The sequence below is a fragment of the Peromyscus leucopus genome, chromosome 8a (assembly GCF_004664715.2).
Source record: "Peromyscus leucopus breed LL Stock chromosome 8a, UCI_PerLeu_2.1, whole genome shotgun sequence".
NCBI classification, from domain to species: domain Eukaryota; kingdom Metazoa; phylum Chordata; class Mammalia; order Rodentia; family Cricetidae; genus Peromyscus; species Peromyscus leucopus.
The window spans coordinates 30,007,940-30,020,652 of record NC_051085.1 but is presented as its reverse complement, the minus strand read 5'-3'; the positions used below and the strand labels follow the sequence as shown (position 1 = coordinate 30,020,652).

At 38.3% G+C, this 12,713-nt stretch overlaps 1 protein-coding gene across 3 annotated transcripts in view; it reads right to left on the bottom strand.

The window, feature by feature from the left end:
- Nucleotides 1-12,713, bottom strand: part of Lats1 (large tumor suppressor kinase 1) — a 34,524-nt gene continuing 21,811 nt past the window's right edge. The window contains exons 5-8 of one of the 3 annotated variants that reach the window (XM_028860975.2): nt 10,298-10,880; nt 5,902-6,084; nt 5,585-5,691; nt 1-3,735 (exon numbers count right to left, since the gene is read on the bottom strand). In XM_028860975.2, coding sequence (XP_028716808.1) covers nt 3,226-3,735; nt 5,585-5,691; nt 5,902-6,084; nt 10,298-10,880 — 1,383 coding nt within the window. In that variant the 3' untranslated portion in view covers nt 1-3,225. Of the gene's footprint in view, nt 3,736-5,584; nt 5,692-5,901; nt 6,085-9,245; nt 9,305-10,297; nt 10,881-11,890; nt 12,247-12,713 lie in introns of those variants that run through there. The other 2 variants (XM_028860983.2, XM_037200464.1) reach the window with 2 other exon arrangements.

Below are 12,713 nucleotides of genomic sequence, written 5' to 3'. Positions count from 1 at the left end.
TTGAAAGACTTGAATTTTGCTTTTTTTCTTTTTTATTATCCCAGCAAATGTTACACTAGTGGAAATGATTGGGAAAATACAAATAGATTCATTCAGACTGATTATTTGTTCTATTACATTCAGAAATACGCAAAACCGTTGTTATATTGCAAAGCTGTAATTCTTTTTTCTAGCAAAGCATTATTTTATAAAATGGTAGTGTTGCCATTGATTCCACTTTAATACAAAATACTTATATACATAATACAATATAAAAGTAAACTGGGAAGTGCCCTCCACAAAGGAATATAACTAAGGCACTTTATAAATATACCAATGTTGACCCAAATTACGTTTTATTTTAGATTAAAAAACAAAAAGACTTTCACTTTAAATATCAAAGGGATATTTTGTTTATTAAAGAAAAATTTCTAAAGTACCTTGGGTAACAGCAGCAGCATATCTAAAACTCCTCCCACTGTGTTTCTAATTTCTAACGTATTATTAAGTCAGAATAAACATTTCCACTCACAGTTTTGCACTTCTCAACAGCAGAAGGAAATAACTTTTTTAAAAAGTCAATCTCAAAGTGACTTCTTAGTCATACATTCTATAGTTTCTATTACAAATAGGAAGGTAGGTCAGATACAGCAACAGGGCCTGCCTCAGGACGTCACTGAATACACAACAGTATGTACAATACATAATTATAGAACGCATTTTATAAATACTATTGATCCGCATTAAAGGGGCAAGTACACAGACAGCCAGTTTTCTGGGACAGCATGGAGAACAGTGTCTTCACCTTGCTGCAGTTGAGTGTCCAGGTTTTATACTGTTCTCATTGCTGCTCAGAAAGCACCAGCTTCAGGCTGGAAAAACTGGATGTAGTCAGGGAATAAAATAGCCAATATGAGTATCCAAAATATTAAAATTGTGGATAAAATACTAAAATCACAGATACCAATGCTTGTATACTGCCTCCAGCAAATATTAGACACTTATACTGTCAGAGGCGTTCAGAAGAACACAGAATTTGTGGTCTTTATATTCTGAGGAGACATGGTCATGGAAAGGGAAAGACAGCACCTTTGTTTTCCTGCAGTGTGAACATGATGAAGTTGATTTTCTACTGTATTGCACCATAATCCATGAGTAAAACCACTAAATGAAAATGTAAATCTGAGTGAGAAAGCTCAAATGTGGGGACCAAGTAAAAAATTCTTGAATAAGTATGTTTTGCATAGGAGTTTACAGATTATTCCAATGCCCATGATTTAAAGGCTGTTTCATGATAGCACATTCTCTTACAATAACACTAGACATTTTAGTGCCCTCAAAAACAGTGTTTAGAACATGTCAGTGTTGTGCCAGCATTCACAGGGTCATCACATCGTGCTCTAGAAACCTTTCCAATGACAGATCATCATTGTTTTTACAAAATGTGCTCATCTAGGACTGTGCAATAAATTAAGAGTTTTCAGTTTAATGTAGCAATTTACTTACAGGATGTAGGTCTTTAATCTGTTGTCTAAGGATTTTTTTTTTTTTAAATCATATTCAGGGACCCCTGGAAGTGCATGCAACACTTTCTGTGTATGTGTTGACATGCACTTTTTCACTAGGGCTAAAGTTCACAAAGCTTCCATTTCAAAAGAACCAGAAACCCCAAAGGTCCACCCTTACACTGCAACAGGTTCTAAACTGGACATGAAAATGTAAGCTAATAACCTAATAATTTTTTCTTTCCTCAATTCAACCAAATAACTGACTTTAATTTTATTATACACATGGTTTCAAACAAATTGTCTTTTACAAGAAAGCTAGATAGGTAAATTTCATTCCTATCCACAAACAATGAGTCTGATAAAGCAATTCATGTCAGTAAACTTAAGATAAAAGGAAATAACATACAAACTTTACTAGGGTCAGAATACAGCCCAATTCTTCTTTCTAAAAGATGTTACTATGCATTTTGTTATGAAGCCACAATTCTTCCTTAGAACCTAAACATTATATAAATAGGCACATTAATCTTAAATAAGTTAGGAAACCTTCAATTTCTAAACCACTATATATCTTCTTCTAATTAGGAATGGTCATCCCAATTAGGAGTTAATAATTCTTTTTTAACCAATTAATCTACTCTTAGGTATAATAGTGCCAATAGAAACATTTTCCTGTGCCAGTGACTTGCATTGTAGCACTATTCTGAAAGAGGAAATCTACAGCATTGACGACACAATCAAGATTAGTCGCTGTACAGCCAAGGTACCTTTGGGGGACAGCGGTGCTGGGGATTGAACCCAGGGCTTTGTGTATGTTAGGCAAGTGCTCTACCACTAAGTTATATCCCCAGCCCCTAGGAAAGTACTTTCTTAGTGAGTCCATACAAATAAATTCTAATCAACATTTTACAAACTGAAACTAATTTCTTTGATTAGGAGATGGAAATTTTTCTTCTAATTTTAAGATAAAAATATTACAGATCTTAGTTTTCAGTATTTGAAAATTTGATTTATGGCAACTTTGTTCCCTTTTAAAACTGGAAGCAGCATTAATACCAATATGGAAACAAACTAGTAGTGCCCTGACTTCTTTTAAAGTCAGTAATTGAGAGGAAATGCTAGGTTAAAGATTTTTGTGGAGGGAAGGGGTAAACTGCATTATTTCTAGTGAACTCATTTTTTTCTGCTCTGTATTCGTGATTCCAGGATATGATTTCCAGATTAGCATTAGCCTAGGTACACCTTCTGAAATGATAGCTTACTTTATTTAGCTTATTGTGAACTAAAACCAAAGTTACAGGGGAAATATGGATATGTTTCATATTTGGTTAAAGCAAGATAAAACTTTTCAAAAACTCTTGAATTTTAAATTATTTAGCATATATACAAATAGATACCAGGTTTCTCTTTTTAGACAGAGCAGTATTTTTTAAGTACTTTAAGTACCAAGAACTGACTATAATACTCAGCTCATAATTTATTTTCCTTATAACAAAGTACCAAGAACTGACTATAATACTCAGCTCATAATTTACTTTCCTTATAACAATTTATTCTAAATTACTGAATTAAAAGGGTGGAATAAATTAACATTTTAAAACAATTTCCCCTAATTTAGGAAAATAAAATATTGTACACAGAGCACAAACTCTGTCACATTTGCATAATCTTCTCAAAACCTAAAAAACCCCTGCATTTCAGGTCTTTCTGCAAATTCTTACAATTATCTCCTAGTCTATTAAACATATACTAGATCATGGTTTTTTACATCTGAGCCTGCGTGTTGATCATCTTCATCAGACTGTTGCTCAGAGCCTTGTGAATTAATGTATTCATATTCAATAGGCTTTGGATAATTGTATGGGTAGCCATTGTCATCAAAAAACCTCCGAAAGGTAAACTCATAGAAAGCATGTTCAGGGTGCTTTCCGTTTTTATACCAGCCGTTCAGAGTGTCATTGATATTTTCTTCCTCATTATCATCACTCCACAACTTATCAGGATCAACAGGGTCAAAATTGGACGTATCTGTTGGGTGTGTGATTTTGGGGATATATGAAGCAGACTGCTGTCTCAGATCACTGGAGAAATCAATGGTTTTAAAGAATGGGTGAGCCTTTATTTCGTCAGCACCATTCTTGCCTAGGCGATCTTCTGGTCCTCGGCAGAGTTTGATGATGAGGTCAGAGGCTTCAGGACTCAGCTTAGCTTGAGGGGGAATGTGAAGAGAAGTTTGCCAGTTGATAACCTTTAGAGAAGAGTTTTTAAAAGTTAGGAAGGGAGAGATGAAAATCAACAATTGCCCCAAGTTTTATATCAAATATCTTACTGGACTACTTGTTTTTCTAAATAATTTTCATAGTATTTTACCTTTTATAATAAATTCACTGCTAGAAAATACACTTTCTCCTATCCTCACCTGTTGAGAAGACTCACAGTAAGGTTGTTTGTTTTGTTTTGTTTGAGTATTGTTGTCTTTGTTTTTCGAGACAGGGTTTCTGTATATAGCACTGGCTGTCCTAGAACTCACTCTGTAGACCAGGCTGACCTTGAACTCACACAGATCCTCCTGCCTCTGACTCCCAGTGCTGGGATTAAAGAAGGGTGCCACTAACACCTGGATGTTTGTTTTATCTTTGAGAAAAGGTCTCTTTAAGTAGCGTTGGCTATCCTGAAACTTGCTGTGTGTGATTCTTTGAATGAAAATGGTCCCATAGACTCATAGGGACTGGCACTATTGGGAGGTGTGGTCTTGTTAGAGTAGGTGTGGCACTGTTGAAGAAAGTATGTCACTGGGAGTGGGCTTTGAGGTCTCAGAAGCTCAAGCCAGGTCTAGTGTCTCAGTCTCTTCCTGCTGCCTTTGGATCAAGATGTAGGACTCTCAGCCCCTCTCCAGCCCCAGGTCTGCATGCACTCTGCCATGTTTCCCACCATGAAGATAATGGACTAAACCTCTAAACTGTAAGCTAGTCCCCAATTAAACATCTTCCTTTTTACAAGAGTTGCTGTGGTCATGGTGTCTCTTCACAGCAACAGAAACCCTAACTAAGGCACTATATAAACCAAGCTGACCTGGAACACACAGAGATCTACCTCTGCTTCCCAAGTGTTGAGATTAAAGGTATGTACCACCATGCTAAGTTTAAATAGGTTGACCATTCCTAATTCAAAAAATTCAAAATCTGAAATACTTTAAAACACAACATTTTGAGGGCTGGAGAGATGGCTCAGTGGTTAAGAGTACCGGCTGTTCTTCCATAAGACCTGGGTCCAATGCCCAGCAACCACATGGCTCACAACTGTAACTACAGGAATCTAATACCTTTATATCAATGCAATAAGATAAAGTTAAATAAATTATTTAATAAAATAAAATAAAACCACAAAAGTTCTTAATGTTGATATGATGTTATAAGTAGAAAGCTCTACCCCTGACCTGTGTTGATTACACTCAAAATGCATTCACAAGGAGCTGGGGATACAACTCAGGGGAAGAGCACTAGTCTAGCCTATCAGAGGTCCTGGGCTTAAATCCTACCACGGGGAAAAAAAAAAAAACCCAAAACAGACCAGGCGGCGGTGGTGCACACCTTTAATCCCAGCACTAGGGAGGCAGAGCCAGGTGGATCTCTTGTGAGTTCGAGGCCAGCTTGGTCTACAGAGTGAATTCCAAGACAAGCTCCAAAGCTACACAGGGAAACCCTGTCTTGGAAAAAAAAACAAAACCAAACAAAAAAACAAACAAACAAAAAAAACCCCCAAAACCATAAAGAAATAAAGGTACACTAAACTATTATATAAAATTACCTTCAGACTGTTTGACATATAAATGAATTTCATGTTTAAACCTGTGATCTATTCCTATGAAATCTCAGTGTGTATATGCAGAGGCAGATATCTGAGGCCAGTTGGTCTACATGGCGAATTCTAAGCCAACTCAGGGCTACATACCAAGACCCTGTCTCAAAACAAAATCTGACAGAATGTGAAATATTTCTTCCTCAAGTGTTTTGGACAAGATATATGAGTATGACAGCACATATAAAGATCTATGGTGTAAGAGCTGATGATTTTTTTATGCAGGTCCTATAGCTTACCTTCATTTGTGTTTCTAATGGTGTTTGTGCCAAGAAAGGAGGCTGTCCCACCAACATTTCAAAAAGAATAACACCAACACTCCACCAATCACACAACTGTGTATATCCTAAGGGTACCAAAATTATATAGTTATTCACAAGAACACTTTTAAAAATGCTCAGAATACAAATAACATTAGCATTAAGTCAACAATTTATAGTATAAAATCAACCCTTTTGTCTTAAACCTGAAATGAAAGAAAGTATAATATGCTAACGTAAGTTTGGCTGATCTCAAAGACTACTGAAATTATTTAGGAGACAAATAAATGCTTTGCCTGTTCGTAGTAGTACTTCAGGTGCAATATAATTGGGAGTCCCAACCAAAGAATGTGCTAGACACCGCTGGTGCTGGCGTGCAGCTCTCCGTTCTAGTGGCTTTAGTCTGTCTCCACACCGACAGTTGGAGGGATCTCCCCATTCATTACTGAAATCCATGCTATCTTGCCGTGGATGATCCCCTGTACAATAAAAAGGAAAAAATTAAATGAAAGCAACAAGGACAAAAGTAAACCTCAATCTGTTTAACCTCTGATATCATGATTAAGAGCTAATACTTTCCCTGGCTGGGTGGTGGTTGGTGCACACCTTTAGTCCCAGCACTCAGGAGGCAGAGCCAGGTGGATCTCTGTGAGTTTGAGGCCAGCCTGGTCTACAGAGCAAGCTCCAGGACAGTCTCCAAAACTACAGAAAGAAACCCTGTCTCAAAAAAAAAAAGAGAAAACTTTCCCTGTAATAAATTAATGCACAAAAGATGCCAAGTCAATGGCAGCATTACTATTACTGATGAGGGCCTGTTTGCTGAGATATCCACAGGAGAAGATGTGAACTAAGAAACATTGAAGACTCAATAATTTACTCAACATTAAATGATAACAGTGTAAGTCATGAGTAGGTAGGAGAAAGTATCATCTCATTCAAACCATTCTGTTATTTTTCTGAGGGTATTTTTAAATGCATCTGATCAATTTCATTCATTAACAAAAGACAATAAATAAGAAAGATTCTTCACGCAGCTCACACTCTGGCAGGGGAGAAGCACAACAAACATATATACATATAAGAAACACAGTGATGATAAGGCTTGAGGGTGGATCTCAGCTGTCAGGGTGCTTGCCTAGCCCTGGGTTCCATGGCCAGAACTGCAATAATCTGGATTGGTAGAATATACCTGTAATCCCACCACAGCTTTGCTGGCCCCTTTTAATTATTTTTCTTTTTAAAATTTATTCATTATGTGTATACAGGTGGGCATGTGCACATGGTAAGTACAGATGCCAGCAGTGTCAGGTCTGCTCGGAGCTGGAGATATAGGCAGTTGTGATCCAACTCGCATGGGTTCTGGAAACTGAACTCAGGTCCTCGGCAAGAGGAGTAAGCACCCTTGTCTCTAGCTCTGTTTCTTTCTTTCTTTTTTCTTTTTGTCTTTTTGAGACAGTGTCTCATTGTAACCCAGACTGGCCTTAAACTTGCTAGGTAGCAAGACTTTAATCCTAGCACTTGGGAGGCCTCTGTGAGTTCAAGGCCAGCCTGGTCTACATAGTGAGTTCCAGGAAAACAGAGCTTGTCTCAAAACCAGAAGAGGACCAGCAAGACAGCCAGTCCTCATGACCTGAGTTTAACCCCCAAGAACTATGTGAAGGGGAGAAGCAACTCCAGCAAGATCTCCAACTTCCACATACACAAAGTAAGGGGCTGGTTTGGGCGTTTTTTGTTGTTTTTAAACCAAGAATTAAAAAAATTAAAGGGGGCGGGCTCAGTTGGTAAAGTGACAGCTGTACAAGCTTAAGGACCTGACTTTGGATCCCTAACACCCCTGTAAAAGCTAGGTGCTATAACCCTACCCCTGGGAAGGCAGAGACAGGTGGGTCCCTGGAACTAATGACTGACCAGCCAGCCTATCCAAATCCATGAGCTCCAAGTACAGTAAGAAACTTTGTCTCAAAAATAGGATTATTAAAAAATAAATAAATAAAAATAAAAATGGAGGGGCTGTTGAGATGCCTCAGCTGGTAAAGGAGCTTGCCACTAAGCCTGATGACCTGGTCTGGATCACTGGAACCTACATGGTAGAAGGATAGAACCAAGTCCCACAAGTTGTCCTTTGATCTTTAAACATCATGGCATGTACACACTGTGCCCACAGACACATATAATATATAAACATAAATGTAAAAACTAAAAGATAATAATTAAGGAAGATACATTGACCCATGCCCCTACATGTGCATATAACCACATGAACTCTACGCACACATCTGCCCACATACACATGATGATGATGGTACTGAGGGTGTACTTGGTGGTAGTCTCATGGAGAGCACATGTTAAGCATGGAAGAGGCTCTGGGTGCCAGTCCCCAGCACCACACTCACACACATAAAAGGTATGGCATGGATCTGCAGTCCCAGCTACACAGAAGGCAGAAGATTACTTGAACCCAGGTATTCAAGACCAGTCTAGAGAACACAGAAAAGAAGACACGCTGACTATATATAGGACAGTCTTTATAGTAAAGACAACAGAGGAGAGGACACAAGTGAGATGCAAGGGAGAATGACTGAGAAAGTAACATTGCTAAAATGGAAATGGCAAGAACTCAGTCCTATGAGAGTCAGGACAAGGCTTTCTCCACAAAGAAACAGCAACAGACGGCAGGCCAGTAGAGTCGCTAGGGAGAGATGCAAGGGCAACACACCGTTACAGTGAAAAGATATGGGAGTGTGAAGCAAGAGAACAAAACGACCTGATGAGATTAGAGAAAGCAGCTCAAACAGCCTGTGGGGGCTGCAGCAGGAGAAGCGCTGAGCTGAGCTCTGGAGAGCAGACTGCAGGACAACAGGAAGGGAGCCAGCCAGGTGACTGCAGAAGCCTGGCTGAGCAGGCTAAGGATGCAGCTGCAGAGGGACGCAGCCACCTGGGCAGGTGCCAGTGCCAGTGTTCCAGAGCTGACAGCTGTGGCTTTCTCTGCTAAGTTTCAACAGCTATTTGAAATCCATGTGGAAACAGAGAGGCCATTTCTAGAGAGACGTGAAGTCATGAACATTTATAGGGTATTGAAAACTACTTACAGTACTGCAATTAACCTAATTGTAAAAATCACCTGGGAAATTTCATTAAAATATAGTTCCCAATTTTCAGAGAACATTTTTCAATCAAGTCTGAACAGGAATTATACTTTTTAGGAGAGTCAAAAGTAATAAAGTTAAATGTGGGAGACCCTTAATTCCAGCCACTCAGTGTGCTGCTATGGAGGAACATGCCTATAATCCCTGAACCTGGGAAGCTGAGGCAGGAGAACTGTGAGTTTGGAGTTCAAGACTGGCCTGTGTGCCAGGCAGATGTCTGTGGATTCAAGGCCAGTTTGGTCTACAAAGCAAGCCAGAGCTGTTACACAGAGAAACCCCCTTCTTGGGGTTGGGGTTGGGGGAGACTGGCCTGTGCTATATAGTGAAACCCTGCCTCAAAATTAAATAAATAAAAAAGAAAGAAATCCATCTGTTTGTGTTCATATACCCCAAAGGCTAACACTTACCTTAGAAGATGCTATAAGCACTAAATTAGAATATATGTAAAGCACCTAGGAGATAGTAAGTATTCAACAAACATTAGATCAACTTACACTTCCATTAGCGCTTGAAGGGTTCTTGGTGAGGCAGTGTGGTAGAAATAACATGGGCCCTGTAATCAGACAAATCTGGGTTCAAAGCCTAGCCCTTACACTTAATTTCTGTCTGACCTTGGACAAGTTACTTCACCTAAGTCTCATGTCTTCATTCGGCCTCACAGCGTCACATGATTAAACAGAATCATGTGCATATGTTTAGGGTTAAATAGATTGTGTGACAGTCATATATAGAACTCTAAATAGCAGTGGAAACAAATATATTCAGTAAAATGGAGAACTCTCAAAAACAAAAGAAGAAAACAAAAAGAAAAAAGAGACACAAAAATACATATAGAATGATTAAAATTAGTTTCAATAATAGGAAAAATGAAGTAATATATTGTTGATGAATATAATATATAATGTATAGAATGTATCTACAGAATATAGTGTTCAGGCCTAGTGGTGTGAGCCGATAATCCCAGTTACATAAGAAGCTGATGAAGGTTGAAGAATTCCAAGTTGAAGGCTTTCCTGAGCTACCAAGTATAAGTTCAACTGAAGTCTGGGCAACCTAATGAGATCTTGTTTCTGAATAAAAAGTACAAAATGGTGAGGCTATAGGTCAGTGGTAGACTATGTGCCTAGCAGGCGGGAGGCTTGGGAAACAACAGCAGCAGCACAGTGGAGAAAAGTGAAGGACGGACTACAAAGTTCTAAATAATGGATGTCTCTGGAAGAAAGAAGGGAAAAAACTACTAAGAGCATCTAACAACTACTGGTTATTTTGGTGGACACAGAGGCTTTACTTTAAAAACTGACACCTTTCAAAAGTGACAAAATTTTGTAATAGTGAATTTAAAAATTTTAATAATATTTAAAAAAATAAACTTTATATATTCTTTAACTTTATAGATGTAAGTGTAAGGGATTTACCTAAATTTAATGAGAGATTAGAAACCAACCCATGTCTACTGGTCTCATCCAGGATTGAAGCCATCTTAAGTTGTACTAAATAAATCAATTGTATTACGGTGAGTTAAAATGGAATTTACACGCTCACTTACCACTCTGGTAGTACTTGGAATCATGTGTCCATCGGAAGCCAGTGCACAGACCAAAGTCAGTCAATTTAATATGGCCATCTCGGTCAATCAAAATGTTATCAGGTTTAATGTCTCTATGAATAAAACCCATTTTATGAACACTTTCAACTGCACAGGTAAGTTCTGCTATGTAGAATCGTGCCAGATTTTCTGGAAAGATGCCCATTCTAATTAATAGGCTCATCATATCACCCCCAGGAATGTAGTCCATCACAAAGTACAAATTGTCCTTATCCTGGAATGAGTAATACAAGCGAACCACCCATTCATTGTCAGCTTCAGCCAGAATATCTCTCTCGGCTTTAACATGAGCAACTTGATTTCGAAGTAGAACATCTTTCTTTCGCAGAGTTTTTGTTGCATACAAAGCTTTAGTATCAACTTTTCTTGCTAGACAGACTTCACCAAACGCTCCTATTCCTAGTGTCTTTATCTTCACAAACATAGACTTGTCCATTTTAGCCCTTTTAAGACGAATATAGTTAGACTCTTTCTGGCAAAGCATCTTTCTCATTTGATCCTGGGCATCTTGAGACAATCCAACCTAGGTAAATAAACTAGAGGTTAAATAAGGAATTGTACTGAATAGTAAGAAATAGCTTAATAAAAAATTCAGGCATATTTTGAAAGTTAAATGCATAATGATTTTTAATAAAGCATGTTAGAATTCTAGAATGTATTTCAGAGAAAAATTAATGATCAAAGTCAAGCTTGAAAGCTGGTAAACAATACATGAGGTGAGTATGTATGCACATTCAGGTGTGGAGAGCAAATAGGAGAGGGTATCACCAGTCAGGCTTCTCTTCCTTCTAGAGCACTCACGGAACAGCTCCCCAATACACAATAAAGCAAATGTCTGTTAACATGCATTCTCAACTCTCTCCGTGCAGAGTCTCAAATTCAGGACTAGACTGCCTTCACCAAATCATTTCTGTAGAATGTCTAGGCCTCAAATATCTTCCCCTAATTTTATCTTTCACAGAGAGAATTTTTTTCACTCCAGGTTCAATCATCCTTAAAAACAAAAGGAAACAAACAAATGGCTCAGCAGGTAGAGGCACCTGTGACCACGTCTTGATCCTTAGGACCCACATGGTGGACAGAACCAACCCACTCATGTTGTCCTCTGACCTCTACATGTTCTCAGAGGCTTGTGCGCACATGTGCACGAACACGCACAAATGCACACACGCACACACACACAAATTAAAATGTGACTAAAATTTTTTTAAAGAAATAGACGAAAGTCATGGTAATCTTTCTTTTTCTTTCTGACAGCATTAGCGAAAGTGCAAAAGGGACAATATTCTTGGTATCTTTTAGATGTTCTAAAATAGTTCTTAAAATTATTGTGATAAAGGGCATTATCAAAAAACAGATAGGAAACTGGAGATATGGCTCAGTAGTTAAGAGCACTGACTGCTCTTCCAGAGGTCCTGAGTTCAATTCCTAGCAACCACATGGTGGCTCACAATCATCTTTAATGAGATCTGGTGCCCTCTTCTGGTGTACAGCAGAACACTATATACATAATAAATAAATAAATCTTTAAAACAACAACAACAACAACAACAAAAAAAAACACAGATAAACACAAAGCTCAGCTTCTAAGCAGCAACAGAATACCTGGACTTAGAAGGCGAGGAGTTTCTTTGGCTAATACAGAATTTACTAACTTTTAAAAGGACAAGACTTGGAAAAGTAGAGGCTAATTTTAGAAATGCAAGACTAATCTCAATACAGCAACCTCATGCTTCTGTTAGGATGTGCACTTGCATGCAAAGTCTTTTCAGAGTGGTAGCATGCCAGATTTAGTACAGAACTCTTTCTCTTAAAATCTTACTTGCCTACACAGTAATGGAGGCTACAGAAGTCAGCAAAGCTTCCAACACCATGAAAGTTTAAGTCAGCTATTAGTGAAAGTGAAGAGGAAAAAGGAAAAATAAACTAAGAAAATACATAGACTTTAGTAAGAAATTCTAAGAACAATGTGAATAAAAGAATTTGTGGTATTTCTCATTTAACGTAATTATTTATAGTAAGAAAATACTGATGGGGCAGTGGTGACACAAGCCTTTATCCCCAGCACTCAGAAGGCAGAGGCAGGTTGCTCTCTGTGAGTTCGAGGCCAGCCTGGTCTACAGAGTGAGATCCAGGACAGCCAGGGCACAGAGAAACTGTCTCAAAACCTGCCCCCAGCCCCCCAAAAAGAAAATGTCCTACTGAACTAAAGTGAGACTTGGAAGTAATCATTTTATAGCTCTTTCAGCATGAAAAGAAGCATAATCTTCTTACACTTTGAGTGGCAGATGTAAAAGGAGGGAGAAATCAAAGCTTTGCATTCCAAGCATATGATAAACCATGATGGTGAGGGCTT